This window comes from Bos indicus, chromosome 1, assembly GCF_029378745.1.
Source record: "Bos indicus isolate NIAB-ARS_2022 breed Sahiwal x Tharparkar chromosome 1, NIAB-ARS_B.indTharparkar_mat_pri_1.0, whole genome shotgun sequence".
NCBI lineage: Eukaryota > Metazoa > Chordata > Mammalia > Artiodactyla > Bovidae > Bos > Bos indicus.
Window position 1 is genome coordinate 23,762,164 of NC_091760.1, and position 14,371 is coordinate 23,776,534.

The 14,371-nt window shown below is 38.9% G+C and overlaps 1 protein-coding gene across 2 annotated transcripts in view; it reads left to right on the forward strand.

The window, feature by feature from the left end:
* LIPI (lipase I) overlaps positions 1-13,464 on the forward strand; it is a 72,491-nt gene extending 59,027 nt beyond the window's left edge. The window contains exon 8 of one of the 2 annotated variants that reach the window (XM_070786495.1): positions 12,164-13,464. In XM_070786495.1, coding sequence (XP_070642596.1) covers positions 12,164-12,251 — 88 coding nt within the window. In that variant the 3' untranslated portion in view covers positions 12,252-13,464. The remainder of the gene's footprint in view (positions 1-12,163) is intronic. The other variant, XM_019965214.2, reaches the window with a different exon arrangement.
* The last annotated feature ends 907 nt before the right edge of the window (positions 13,465-14,371 follow it).

The window sequence follows — 14,371 nt, forward strand, 5'->3', positions numbered from 1 at the left end:
AAAGTCATTAGGATATGCCACAGAGGAAAAAAATAAGCATGTGTGTCATTTTAATTTTTATGTAAAATCTAAGCAGAATTTTTATGTAAAATCTATCTAAATAGATAGACTATGAAAATTTGTTAAATTTATAAAATTTAGATGCAGTTACTTGTACTCAGGGAAAAAACTAAAATACATTTTGTGGGTGGTTAACAGAACTCTTAACATTCCCTGTTGGCTGTGGATGCTAACAGATGCTTGAATGAAATTCATGCTTTAAGTTTAATTACCTAGATAATTGCAGTAACCATTTAGTTGCTTTTCCTGTTTAGATCTGTCCATACAGATAATGTGCAATTAATGAGAATTAGCACTGCCAAACTATTGGGAGTGTGAGTGATAAAAATGTGATGCCTTATGGTCCAGAATAAACTGTGTATCTAACTCAGTCAATAATTAGCTGTCTGTAACAAACAATGATGGAGACTACACAAACAATATAGTTCTTCTGAGCATTTCCAGTAGACTAGCCATTCAAACGTAGGGACTGAGAGGAATATTTGTAGTGGAGGTACCTGGGTGACTTCTTGAGAAAAGTTGAATTAAATCTACTTTAAAAATGTTACCTTAATAAGTAAAATGTACTTTTTTCAGCATATAGTTCTATGAGTGTCAGTAAGCACATAGAGTCATGTAACCACCACCACAATTAATATACAGAACATCTCCATCAATCACAAAAACTGCCTTTTGCTGTCCCTTTATTTCCAACCACCCACACCTACTCTCTGGCAACCTCTGCACCTAGATTTGCCTTTTCCAGAACTTTATATAAATGGAATCATATGGTATATTGCCTTTTAAATATCACTTATTTCACTTACCTTTAGACATTTAAAACTCACCCATGTTGTTGCTTATATCAATGGAATGTTATTGATACATAGTATTTCATTGTATGTATATACCACAGTTCCTTTATCCTGCTGCTGCTAAGTCACTTCAGTCGTGTTCGACTCTGTGCTACCCCATAGACAGCAGCCCACCAGGCTCCCCCGTCCCTGGGATTCTCCAGGCAAGAACACTGGAGTGGGTTGCCATTTCCTTCTCCAATGCATGAAAGGGAAAAGTCAAAGTGAAGTCGCTCAGTCGTGTTCGACTCTTAGCGACCCCATGGACGGCAGCCTACCAGGCTCCTCCGCCCATGGGATTTTCCAGGCAAGAGTACTGGAGTGGGGTGCCATTGCCTTCTCCATCCTTTATCCTAGTTGGAGCAAAAATATAATTTGTTCATAATTTTTTATATCTGTCCAGGATAAAGCCAAAATAAATATTTACCTACAGCTTTTTATGTGAACCTAAGTTTTCATTTATCTTAAGTTCCTAGAGATTGTAAGGTCATATTGTGAATGTCAGGGCTTCCCTGGTGGCTCAGATGGTAAGAATCTGCCAGCAATGCAGGAGACCCAGGTTTGATCCTCGGGTTGGGAAGATCTCCTGGAGAAGGGAATGGCTACCCACTCCAGTATTCTTACCTGGAGAATTCCATGGAAAAGAAGCCTGGTGGGCTACAGTCCATGAGGTAACAAAGAGCCAGACATGATGGAGCGACTAACATATTCACTTTTCACTTTCATTGTGAGTGTATGTTTAACCTTATAAGCAACTGCCAGGCTGTTTTCCAAAATAACTGTACATTTTGCATCCCCACTGGCACTTACCAGAGTTCCATTGCTCTCTTACACCCAAAACTGCAACTTCACCAGTTTTTTGTTGTTGTTTTTGCTATTCTAATACTTGTGTAGAAAACAAAAACACTTCTGTTCACTATGCTTTTAACTTGTATTTCTCAAACGACAAATGATATTGATGACTTCTGCCATTTAATTGAGGGTATCTGCATCTTTAAATTTAATGTAATTTAGGTATTGCTGCTGCTGCTGCTAAGTCGCTTCAGTCATGTCCGACTCTGTGCGACTCCAGAGATGGCAGCCCACCAGGCTCCCCCGTCTCTGGGATTCTCCAGGCAAGAACACTGGAGTGGGTTGCCATTTCCTTCTCCAGTGCATGAAAATGAAAAGTAAAAGTCAAGTTGCTCAGTCGTGTCCGACTCTTAGCCACCCCATGGAGTGCAGCCTACCAGGCTCCTCCATCCATGGGATTTTCCAGGCAAGAGTACTGGAGTGGGGTGCCATTGCCTTCTCCAGTTGGGTTTAAATCTGCCATCTTGCTATTTTATTTTCTGTTTGTCCCATCTTTTCTTTGTTCCCATTTTCTCATTGTCTGCCTTTTGGATAAATTGAGGAATCTATGATTCCATCCAGAGGAGGACATGGCAACCCACTATAATATTCTTGCCTGGAGAATCCCAAGGACAGAGGAGCCTGGCAGACTATAGTCCACAGGGTTACTCAGAGTCAGACATGACAGAAGCAACTTAGCATGCCTGCTTATGATTCCATTTAAGCTTCTTTATCAACGGAAGTTGATTATTAGTTGTTTCTATGGAGTTATATTATAATCTTCATTTTATCACAGTCTTAAAGTGAAAGTGAAGTCGCTCAGTCATGTCCAACTCTTTGCGACCCCATGGACTGTAACCTACCAGGCTCTTCTGTCCATGGGATTTTCCAGGCAAGAGTACTGGAGTGGGGTGCCATTTCCTTCTCCAGGGGATCTTCCTGACCCAGTGATGGAACCCGGGTCTCCCGCAATGCAGGCAGATGCTTTACCGTCTGAGCCACCAGAGAAGCCTGCAATCACAGTCTACCTCAAGTGAATTTTACCACTTCACATATAACATGAGGACCTTACAGTAGTATACTTCCATTTCTCTCTTGTGCTGTTCTTGGCATGTATTTTAATTATACATGTGCTAAAATCTCTATAAAGTGCATCACTTTTCTTTAAAGAGATATTTCTATTAAAATACATGAATAATTAGAAAGTCTTACATATTTTCCCCATACATTTACCGTTTCTGGTGTACTTCTAACCCTTATTAGATGCATATTTTCATTTGGTACAATTTACCTTAAGACAAAAGGAGCTCCTTTAAGATTTTTTTGTAAGATCTGACAGTTGTGAGTGCTTTCAACTTTTGTTCATTTTTATGATGTCTTTATTTTTAAAGAGAATTTCTCTGGGTATAGAATTCTAGTTTGACAGTTGTTCTTTTACTTTCAGTACTTTAGGGATGTTACTGTGCTGTCCTAAACCATGCATTGAGTTTAATGAGAAATTTATTACTATCCTTCCTTTGTTGCTATGAACAAACTAAAACTCTTTTCTGTGACTGGTTTTAAGATTTTCTCCTTATCACAGATTTTAAACAGTTTAATTTTATGTGACTTTTTGAAATTTTTTACATACCTCTTGTGATTAGTGTTTGTTGACTTTTTTTGGATCCATGGGTTTGTAGATTTCATCAGATTTTATCTAACCTTTTCACTTATTTTGAAATATCTCTTGCTGTGTCCCTACTCTCTAGTATCTCTTTGAGGACTCTAATTTCGAATTTATTAGGTTATTTGAAGGTGTCCCACTATTAACTGATGCTCTGTGAATTTTTAAATTTAATTTTCTCCCTGCATTTCATTTTGAATGTTTCTCTTGCTTTGTCTTCAAGTTCATTATTCTTTCCTTCTGCCATGTCTAAGCTGCTATTTAACCATTATAGGGCATTTTTCATCTCAGATATTGTACTTTTCACCCATGGATGTTTCGTTTTAATCTTTGAGTATGTTTCATGTCTCTACTTACCTATTTGAACACATGAAATACAATTATAGTAACTCTTTTAATACCTTTACCATCAGAGCCACCAGGGAATTGCCATCTGTTGGATCATAGAAAAAGCAAGAGAATTCTAGAAAAACATGTACTTCTGCTTCATTGACTATGCTAAAGCCTTTGACTGTGTAGATCACAACAAACTGGAAAATTCTTAAAGAGATGGGAATACCAGACCACCTTACCCTTCTGTGAAACCTGTATGCAAATCAAAAAGCAAGAGTTTGAACTGGATTTGGAAAAACAGACTGCTTCCAAATTGGTAAAGGAGTATGTCAAGGATGAAAAGAATATAATCAGATTTTGCTGTTGACCATCTGGTGATGTCCATGCGTAGAGTCTTGTGTTGTTGGAAGAGAATGTTTGCTATGACCAGTGCATTCTCTTGGCAGAACTCTATTAGCCTTTGCCCTGCTTCATTCTGTACTCCAAGGCCAAAATTGCCTGTTACTCCAGGTGTTTCTTGACTTTTTACTTTTACATTCCAGTTGCCTGTAATGTAAAGGACATCTTTTTTGGGTGTTAGTTCTAGAAGATCTTGTAGGTCTTGATAGAACTGTTCAACTTCAGCTCCTTCAGCATTACTCATCGGGGTATAGACTTGGATTACCATGGTACTGAATGGTTTGCCACAGAAACGAACAGAGATCATTCTGTCATTTTTGAGATTGCATCCAAATACTGCATTTCCGACTCCAGTCATCCTGGAATGTGAAGTCAAGTGGGCCTTAGGAAGCATCACTACGAACAAACTAGTGGAAGGGATGGAATTCCAGTTGAGCTATTTCAAATCCTAAAAGATGATACTGTGAAAGTGCTTCACTCAATATGCCAGCAAATTTGGAATACTCAACAGTGGCCACAGGACTCAAAAAGGTCAGTTTTCATCCCAAGCCCTAAGAAAGGCAATGCCAAAGAATGCTTAAACTACTGCACTCATCTCACATGCTAGCAAAGTAATGCTCAAAATTCTCCAAGCCAGGCTTCAGCAGTATATGAACTGTGAACTTCCAGATGTCCAAGCTGGTTTTAGAAAAGTCAGAGGAACCAGAGATCAAATTGCCAACATCCACTGGATCATCGAAAAAGCAAGAGAGTTCCAGAAAAACATCTATTTCTGCTTTATTGACTATGCCAAAGCCTTTGTGTGGATCACAATAATCTGTGGAAAATTCTGAAAGAGATGGGAATGCCAGACCAACTGATCTGCATATTGAGAAATCTGTATGCAGGTCAGGAAGCAACAGTTAGAACTGGACATGGAACAACAGACTGGTTCCAAATAGGGAAAGGAGTACATCAAGGCTGTATATTGTCGCCCTGCTTATTTAACTTATATGCGGAGTAGATCGTGAGAAATGCTGGGCTGGAGGAAGCACAAGCTGGAATCAAGACTGCTGGAAGAAATATCAATAACCTCAGATATGCAGATGACACCACCCTTATGGCAGAAAGTGAAGAGGAACTAAAAAGCCTCTTGATGAAAGTGAAAAAAAAGTTGGCTTAAATCTCAACATTCAGAAAACTAAGATCATGGCATCCAGTCCCATCACTTCATGGCAAATAGATGGGGAAACAGTGGAAACAGTTGCAGACTTTATTTTCTTGGGCTCTAAAATCACTGCAGATGGTGACTGCAGCCATGAAATAAAAAAACGCTTACTCATTGGAAGACAAGTTATGACCAAACTAGACAGCATATTAAAAAGCAGAAATATTACTTTGCCAACAAAGGTCCATCTAGTCAAGGCTATGGTTTTTCCAGTAGTCATGTATGGATGTGAGAGTTGGACTATAAAGAAAGCTGAGCACCAAAGAATTGATGCTTTTGAACTGTGGTGTTGGAGAAGACTCTTTCGAGTCCCTTGGACTGCAAGGAGATCCAACCAGTCAATCCTAAAGGAGATCAGACCTGAATGTTTCATTGGAAGGACTGATGTTGAAGCTGAAACTCCAATACTTTGGCCACCTGATGCGCAAAACTCAATCACTGGAAAAGACCTGATGCTGGGAAAGATTTAAGGCAGGAAGAGAAGGGGATGACACAGGATGAGGTGGTTAGATGGCATCACTGACTCAATGGACATGAGTTGAGTAAACTCAGGGAGTTGGTGATGGACAGGGAAATCTGGCGTGCTGCAGTCCATTGGGTCACAAAGAGTTGGACATGACTGAGTGACTGAACTGAACTGATATCAAGGCTGTATTGTCACTCTGCTTGTTTAACATATATGCAGAATACATCATGCAAAATGCCAGGCTGGATGTAGCACCGCCTGGAATCAAGATTGCTGGGGGAAATATCAATAACCTCAGGTATGCAGATGATATCACCCTTGTGGCAGAAAGCAAAGAGGAATTAAAGAGCCTCTTGATGAAAGTGAAAAAGGAGAGTGAAAAAGTTGCCTTAAAAGGCAGCATCCAAAAATTTGAGATCATGGCATCAGGTCCTATCACTTCATGGCAAATAGAAGGGGAAACAACAGAAACAGTGACAGACTTTATTTTCTTGGGCTCCAAAATCACTGCAGATGTTGACTGCAGCCATGAAATTAAAAGACGCTTGCATCTTGGAAGAAAAACTATGACAAACCTAGACAGCATATTACAAAGCAGAGAGATTACTTCATCGACAAAGGTTCATATAGTCAAAGCTATGGTTTTTGCAGTAGTCATGTATGGATGTGAGAGTTGGACCATAAAGAAAGCTGAGCAATGACAAATTGATGCTTTTGAACTGTGGTGTTGGAGAAGACTCTTTCGAGTCCCTTGGACTGCAAGGAGATCCAACCAGTGAATCCTAAAGGAAATCAACTCTGAATATTCATTGGAAGGACTGAGGCTGAAGCTGAAGCTCCAGTACTTTGGCCACCTGAAGGGAAGACCTGACTCACTGGAAAAGATCCTGATCTGGGAAAGACTGAAGGCAGGAGGAGAAGGGGACAACAGAGGATGAGATGGTTGGATGGCATCACTTTTTCAATGGACATGAGTTTAAGCATGCTCCAGGAGATAATGAAAGCCAGGAAAGCCTGGTGTGCTGCAATCCATGGGGTTGCCAAGAGTCGGACACAACTTAGCAACTGAACAACATCAACAACAATAATGTCTTTGCTGATTCTCACATCTGTGCTAGCTCTTGGTTGATTTCAATTGGTTGCCTTCATATGGGTCAATTTTCCTGCTTTTTTGCATGCTTGGTCATTCTTGATTAGATGCCAGACACTGTGTATTTTATCATGTTAGGTCCTCCATAGTTTTGTATTCTTATAAATATTCTTCTTTTATTCTTAAGATACTGTTTAGTTACTTTTAGGAAGATTGGTTCTTTCAGGTTCTGCTTTCAAAGTTTTTTAGGTAGGACTGGAATCATGCTAACTTTATGGGTAATAATCCCCACTACCGAAAGGCAAGATCATTCTATTCTCTTTACTCAGTTACCTACAAGTAGGAACAGATACCTTTGTTAGTGCTAGGAACCTTATCCTAAGTAACTATTTAAAAGAACACTAGATGCGTAAATGTGACAAGTTGTACAAAAGCTTATGGGAGATATTTTAGAAATAAAGAATGTGTATATTTTTTGTATTTCATGAAATATATATGGATTAAAATTAAAAACTAATTATATTTGAATTTTAGAGATATTTTTTAATCCTTGGGTTTCTTCTGTATTTTTACTAAAGTTTATCAATGTACCGTACTCATTTCTGCTAATTTGTGGTAAACAAAGCTTTAGAAATGCAACATCCAATGCTTTTTTTATTTAAAAAAACACTAAATATTCTTATTCCTATAATATTTCAACATATATCACATATATTTTCTAATTATACAGTTTAAATTTTTTTTTATCCTGGGGATAAGGAGCTATTAATAACATAGGATTAATGATCTCAATATTAGAGTCTCCTGGCAATAGAACTATATAGGCTTCCACAATGTAAAAACAAGAAAATTAGTTTTCCTAATATATTTTGGTAAAATTTAACTTTGGAAGCTGTAATGAGCCTGACCATAATGCTTGTGGAAGCTTTGTAAAATGTGGAATATTTAATAAAAGATATGTATTGAATATATTGAAAATATGTCAGTCATAATAGGATTGTGAGCTTTCATTTTATTGTAGAAAATAAATGAAACACACTTGCTTTAAGGTTGTATTAAAAATATGTTAGTAGGACAATTACTTGATGACAGATACAATTTATTATTAGGTTGGTGCAAAAATAATTGCAGTTTTGCATTGTTGAACTTTGCCATTTGATATTGGAATACATTCTTAAATAAATGTAATTATGTTATACATCATTTTAATGCACATTTCTCACCTTATTTATTTATATTTTTGCTAATTACTTAATACTTCCTGTTTATTTTATATTTATTTTAGACTAGGGAAATTATGTTAGAAAGCAATTTGAGTGATTTGAGTTCAAAATGGGTCAGAAAGCAGCAACATCAACAACATGTTTGGCCCACGAACTGCTAAGGAACAAACAGTGCAGTGGTGGTTCAAGAAGCTTTGCAAAGGAGATGAGAGCCTTGAACAGGAGGAGTATAGTGGCCAACCATAGGAAGTTGACAACAACCAATTGAGAGCCATCATCAAAGCTGATCTACTTACAACGGCACAAGAAGTTGCTGAAGAACTCAACGTTGACTGTTCTATGGTCATTTGGCTTTTGAAGCAAATTGAAATGGTGAAAAAGCTCAATAAGTGGATGCCTCAAGCTGACTGAAGATCAAAAAAATCGTCCTTTGGAAGTGCGCTCGGCGGCCCCGCGGATCTGTCTCTTGCTTCAACAGTGCTTGGACGGAACAGACCCAGGGACGCCCCTTGCTCCAGCCTCCGACCACCCTCCAACCTTTTTTCCAGTCGCAACCTTCGGAGTCAGCCACTCAGCTGTCCGCGAACACCGGGACCAGCCACCATTTTTTAACTCCTTATTATTACCAACCAATCATGAGCTCCCAAATTCGTCAGAATTATTCTACCGAGGTGGAGGCCGCCGTCAACCGCCTGGTTAACATGCAACTGCGGGCCTCCTACACCTACCTCTCTCTGGGCTTCTATTTCGACCGCGACGATGTGGCCCTGGAGGGTGTGGGTCACTTTTTTCGCGAATTGACCAGGGAGAAGCGCGAGGGCGCGGAGCTCTCTTGAAACTGCAAAACCAGCGTGGCGGCCGCGCCCTCTTCCTGGACGTGCAGAAGCCATCTCAAGATGAGTGGGGTAAAACCCAGGACGCTATGGAGGCCACCCTTCTCGTAGAGAAGAACCTGAATCAAGCCCTGTTGGATCTGCATGGCCTGGCTTCTGCCCGCGGAGACCCCCACATCTGTGACTTCCTGGAGAACCACTTCCTAGATGAGGAAGTGAAACTTATCAAGAAGATGGGTGACCACCTGACCAACCTCCGCAGGCTGGCTGGTCCCCAGGCTGGGTTGGGCGAGTATCTCTTCCAAAGGCTCACCCTCAAGCACGACTAGGAGCTTCTGGAGACCAGTGGCCATTGAAGAACCCACCTAACATCAGGGCTGCCTGAAGCCCCTCTCTGCAGCTACTAGGCAGCTTTTTTAACACCCTGGAGCCCTCTCTCAAGCCTTGGACCATATGGAAACAATAAAGCTTTTTGCAGCATAAAAAAAAAAAAAAAATCGTCCTTTGAGTGCTGTCTTCTCTTATTCTATGCAATAATGAACCATTTCTTAGTCAGATTTTGACATGCAATGAAAAGTGGATTTTATATGACAACCAGTGACTATCAGCTCAGTGTTTAGACCAAGAAGAAGCTCCAAAGCACTTCCCAAAGCCAAATTTTCACCAAAAATGATCTGTTTGGTGGTCTGCTGCCTGTCTGACCCACTAAAGGTTTCTGAATCCCAGTGAAAGCGTTACATGTGAGAAGTCTGCTCAGCCAGTGGATGAGAAGCACTGACAACGGCAGTGCCTGCAGCCAGCAGTGGTCAACTGGAAGGGCCAGTTCTTCTCCACGACAACGCCTGACCGCACATCACACAACAAATGCTTCAAAAGCTGAAGGAACTGGGTTACACAAGTTTCGCCTCACCCACTATATGCACCTGACCTCTCGCCAACCGACTGCCACTTCTTCAAGTGTCTCAATAACTTTTTACGGGAAAGATACTTCCACACCAGCAGGAGACAGGAAATGCTTTCCAAGAGTTCATCGAATACTGAAGCATGGGTTTTTATGCTACAGGAGTAAACAAACTTATTTCTCATTGGCAAAAGTGTGTTGATTTTAATAGTTCCTATTTTGTTTAGTAAAGATTTGTTTGAGCCTAGTTACAGTGATTTAAAATTCACAGTCTGAATCCACAGTTACATTTTCACCAATAATACATTTATAATTATAACCAATAATACATTTTCACCTGATAATAAATCTGACACCCTTTTCTGACTCTGACAACTTAAAACTGAGGTGAATTAGGGACATCCAGACCATTGAAGGCTCACTAAGTGAAGAAAGTCTTTAATTTAGCAGGCTAAATTAAAAATTGACATAAAAATATATGCATTTGTTAGGGAAAGTGTTAAAGTCATTCTTCCACTTAATAATGGAGAAAGGATTATGTCTGATTTTTCAGTTACATTCTGGTCTCTGACAATTTACCATAAAGCTACTTCTGCTAATATCTAAGAATCTTTTAAGATTGAAGTACTGATATTTCACACTTCTATACTATTAAATTTTCAAATGCATTTATTAGTTCAAGTGGAAAAATATTGTAATATTCTGTATCAGTTTTTATAGTTAAAGATAAATGTGTCCATATTTTATTACTTTTCAAATATTATCAGATGTAGGAAGTTGATTTAAAATGGAAGAATTTAACCTAACAATATTGTTGAATATTTTAAAATGTGTTTAGTCATGTCTCAAGTTAGAAGAAGATGGGGAGCAATGTATCTCTTGATCTAGAGCAGTGCACATGTCAAATAAGGGTGAGCTACCAGCAGAGACATTACTTTGTCAACAAAGGTCCATCTAGTCAAGGCTATGGTTTTTCCAGTAGTTATGTATGGATGTGAGAGTTGGAGTATAAAGAAAGCTGAGCACAGAAGAATTGATGCTTTTGAACTGTGGTGTTGGAGCAGACTCTTGAGAGTCCCTTGGACTACAAGGAGATCCAAGAGTCTGTCCTAAAGGAGATCAGTCCTGGGTGTTCATTGGAAGGACTGAACTGAATTGAAGCTGAAACTCCAATATTTTGGCCACCTGATGTGAAGAGCTGACTCATTTGAAAATCCCCTGATGTTGGGAAAGATGAAGGCAGGAGGAGAAGGGATGACAGAGGATGAGATGGTTAGATGGCATCACCAACTCAATGGACATGAGTTTGGGTAAACTCTGGGAGTTGGTGATGGACAGGGAAGCCTGGCGTGCTGTGGTTCATGGGGTCACAAAGAGTCGGACATGACTAAGCGACTGAACTGACTGACTGACCAGCTCCTGTGCAGTTGAATTGTCCCCTTTTCCTTGATTAAATTAGTATGACTGATACTGGGAATTTCCATTTATTTCTACCATTTTTTCCTTTAGCTCCTTTCCTCAACTTCGACCAATCTTTGTTTATTTTAGTTGATTACTTTTTTGAGGGTTTCAAGAGATTAACAAGAAGATAAAATACTGAACATGATTCACTACTGTGACTTGAATTCTCAGAAATCTTGAAATACTGAATACACAATTTCTCCAAGACATAGAATGATTTAAATGTTATTATTTCCATTTTAGCAGGTGACAGAGAATTGATTAAACATTTTTGCAAAATTGTCTGTGAATTCAGTCCAACTCTTCCATGGTGGCTATCATGATAGAAGTGGCCTAGCCACTAAGAGTTGAGTTCAGTTTTTAGCTGTTTCAGTATCCCAAAATATTTCCCATTTAGTGTAAGTATTCCAGTGAAGCAGCAAGGAGAGAGGATGTTGAAGTACAAAGAATTTTTTCTTTCTCACAAATACTATGTCTATTCATCTTTACATAGACAAATGAGATGGAGCAGAAATGATCCTATAGGTTTTTTTCAACTCCCTGCTTTTAGAGAACTCGTTAGTTTTAGGCATGTGCTATGCTTAGTCCATGTCCTACTCTTTGTGATCCTATGGACTGTAGCCTGCCAGGCTCCTCTGTCCATGGGGATTCTCTAGGTAAGAATACTGGAGTGGTTTTCCCTGCCCTCCTCCAGGGGATCTTCTCAACCCAGGGATCGAACACAGGGATCAATAATGCATTGCAGGCAGATTCTTTACCATCTGAGCCAGTTATAGGCATAGGATATTCTAATATTTGTGAGAAGAAAATAAACTTTGCTGTTTTACTAACAGTTATTTTTTCTCTCTTTTTCTCCTTCACAGACCACCACTATGCATCTATAATTTTGTACTTAAAGAAAGCAAGGAACTATTTCTCACTCCAAGCACATGCAAACCACGTGAAATATAAAATGCCTTCATCCATCAAATGTAACAGCTTGTTGTGAATTGAAAAACTTGTAAATGGAAACAATGCAATTAGTATTTCATTTAGACTGCATTGTTCAATCTGAAATTTGTATATTTCTTCTTCTTGTATAAGTTTTTAAGAATCAAAATATAGAATATTTTAAGATGCATATGGTAAAGCATTCTGAATATATTTTAAAGCTGTTTATTTGTTTACCTTGATCAAATGTTTCTCTTTGAATGTTTCCCTTTTTTACTTATTATTAACAAAAAAAGTCTTTAGAAAAAAAGAAGCTTATTGCTTCAACACACTGTCCAAATAGTATCGTTCTGCACTCAGAATGCAGTAATGAAATAAATGAATTTTTTAAAGCTGTGTAAATTTTGAGAAGTTCCTTGGATTCATGTAAATCCCGCAAACAAACATACCTGTTTAGTGATCCATTTGGCATTTTATAATGCTTTGTAAATAAAGGCTTTGTTTCATGGAGCACAATAATCTATGGGCCCATAATCGTTAATGTCAGATCCAGGGTCTACCACTTATTCACTTACTAATGGTGTGATCATGAATAACAACTTTTACCTCACCATATATCAGGCACCTAAAAGTTTCTGTGAATATTGATTCTACACTTCAACTAGTGTCTTCCCATAATGATAATAAAAATAATAACAGCTAACACATGCATCACTGTATTCTTGGCCCAGTTTAATACTGGGCAAATTTAATCCCTACAGAAACCTTCTGAGACTGGCCTTGTTGTCTCCACTGATGAATAAACTGAGACATAGAAATGTTAACTAACTTACCCAGGATTGTGTACAAAACCAAAATTGAAACCTAAGTCTCTTGAGTCTGTGGCTTTGAATCCCTATTCATGTTTCTCCAGGCTTCCCTGGTGGATCAGTTGGTAAAGAATCTGCCTGAAATTCGGGAGACCTGGATTCGATCCCTGAGTTGGGAAGATCCCCTGGAGGAGGGCATGGCAAGCTACTCCAGTATTATTGCCTGGAGAATTCCCATGGATAGAGCCTGGTGGGCTACCGTCCTTGGGGTCACAAAGAGTCAGACATGACTGAGTGACTTTCACATGTTTCTCCAAAGTTCAATATATGTTAATTGTGATATTAATAAATGATCACTTTCAAAATACAGTCATCCCTAGTTATCCTTGGGGGATTGGTTCCAGGACCCACCACGAATACCAAAATCCACCAATGCTCACATCCCATAGTTGGTTCTCATTATCTGTGGTTCCACATGCATGGATTCAACCAAGCACAGATTACATAGTGCTATAGTATATATTGGGAGAAAAAACCCTTTGTAAGTGGAACCCATGCAGTTCAAACCTATGTTGCTCAAGAGTCAATGGTAATAATCTAAATGTCCTTGGCATTCTCCCATTTACCCATTCAGTCCAGGAATTCCTGGTCCTCAGCTCCCTCTCACTTGTGTCTGAAAGCTTCCAAGATTTATTTTATGTGTTTCTAAACTAATCTGTCAACTATAGTCACAGTCTCTATGCTTTTGATTTCCTGCTATATTAGTTTGCTGGAACTTTCATTAACAAATCACTGATAGGATGGCTTAAACAACACAATTTATTTTCTTACAGTTCTGGAGGCTAGAAGTCCAAGGTCAAGGTGTTGGCAGGTCTGGTTTCTCTGAGACTTCTCTCTTTAGTTGCAGATGGCCACTTCCTTGCTGTGTCCTAACATGGTCTTTTCTCTGTGCTTGGTGTCTCTTTTGTGCGTCTTGATTTCCTCTTCTTCTAAGGATTAATAATATCACTTACATATAACACTGTATTCTTGCTACAGTTTAATACTTTATATGTATATATACATATATATTTATTGATGTGTGTGTATATATATGTATATATCAATTATCATATATCAATTCTCATATATCAATTCATTTAATCCCCTATAAAAATCCTATGAGATTAGCCTTTTCATCTCCACTGATACAGAAATGGAGGCCATAGAAATGCTGACTTAACTTACCCAGGATTTCATACAAAATTAGAATTGACTGGTGTCCTTATGCGGAGAAGGCGATGGCACCCCACTCCAGTACTCTTGCCTGGAAAATCCCATGGACGGAGGAGG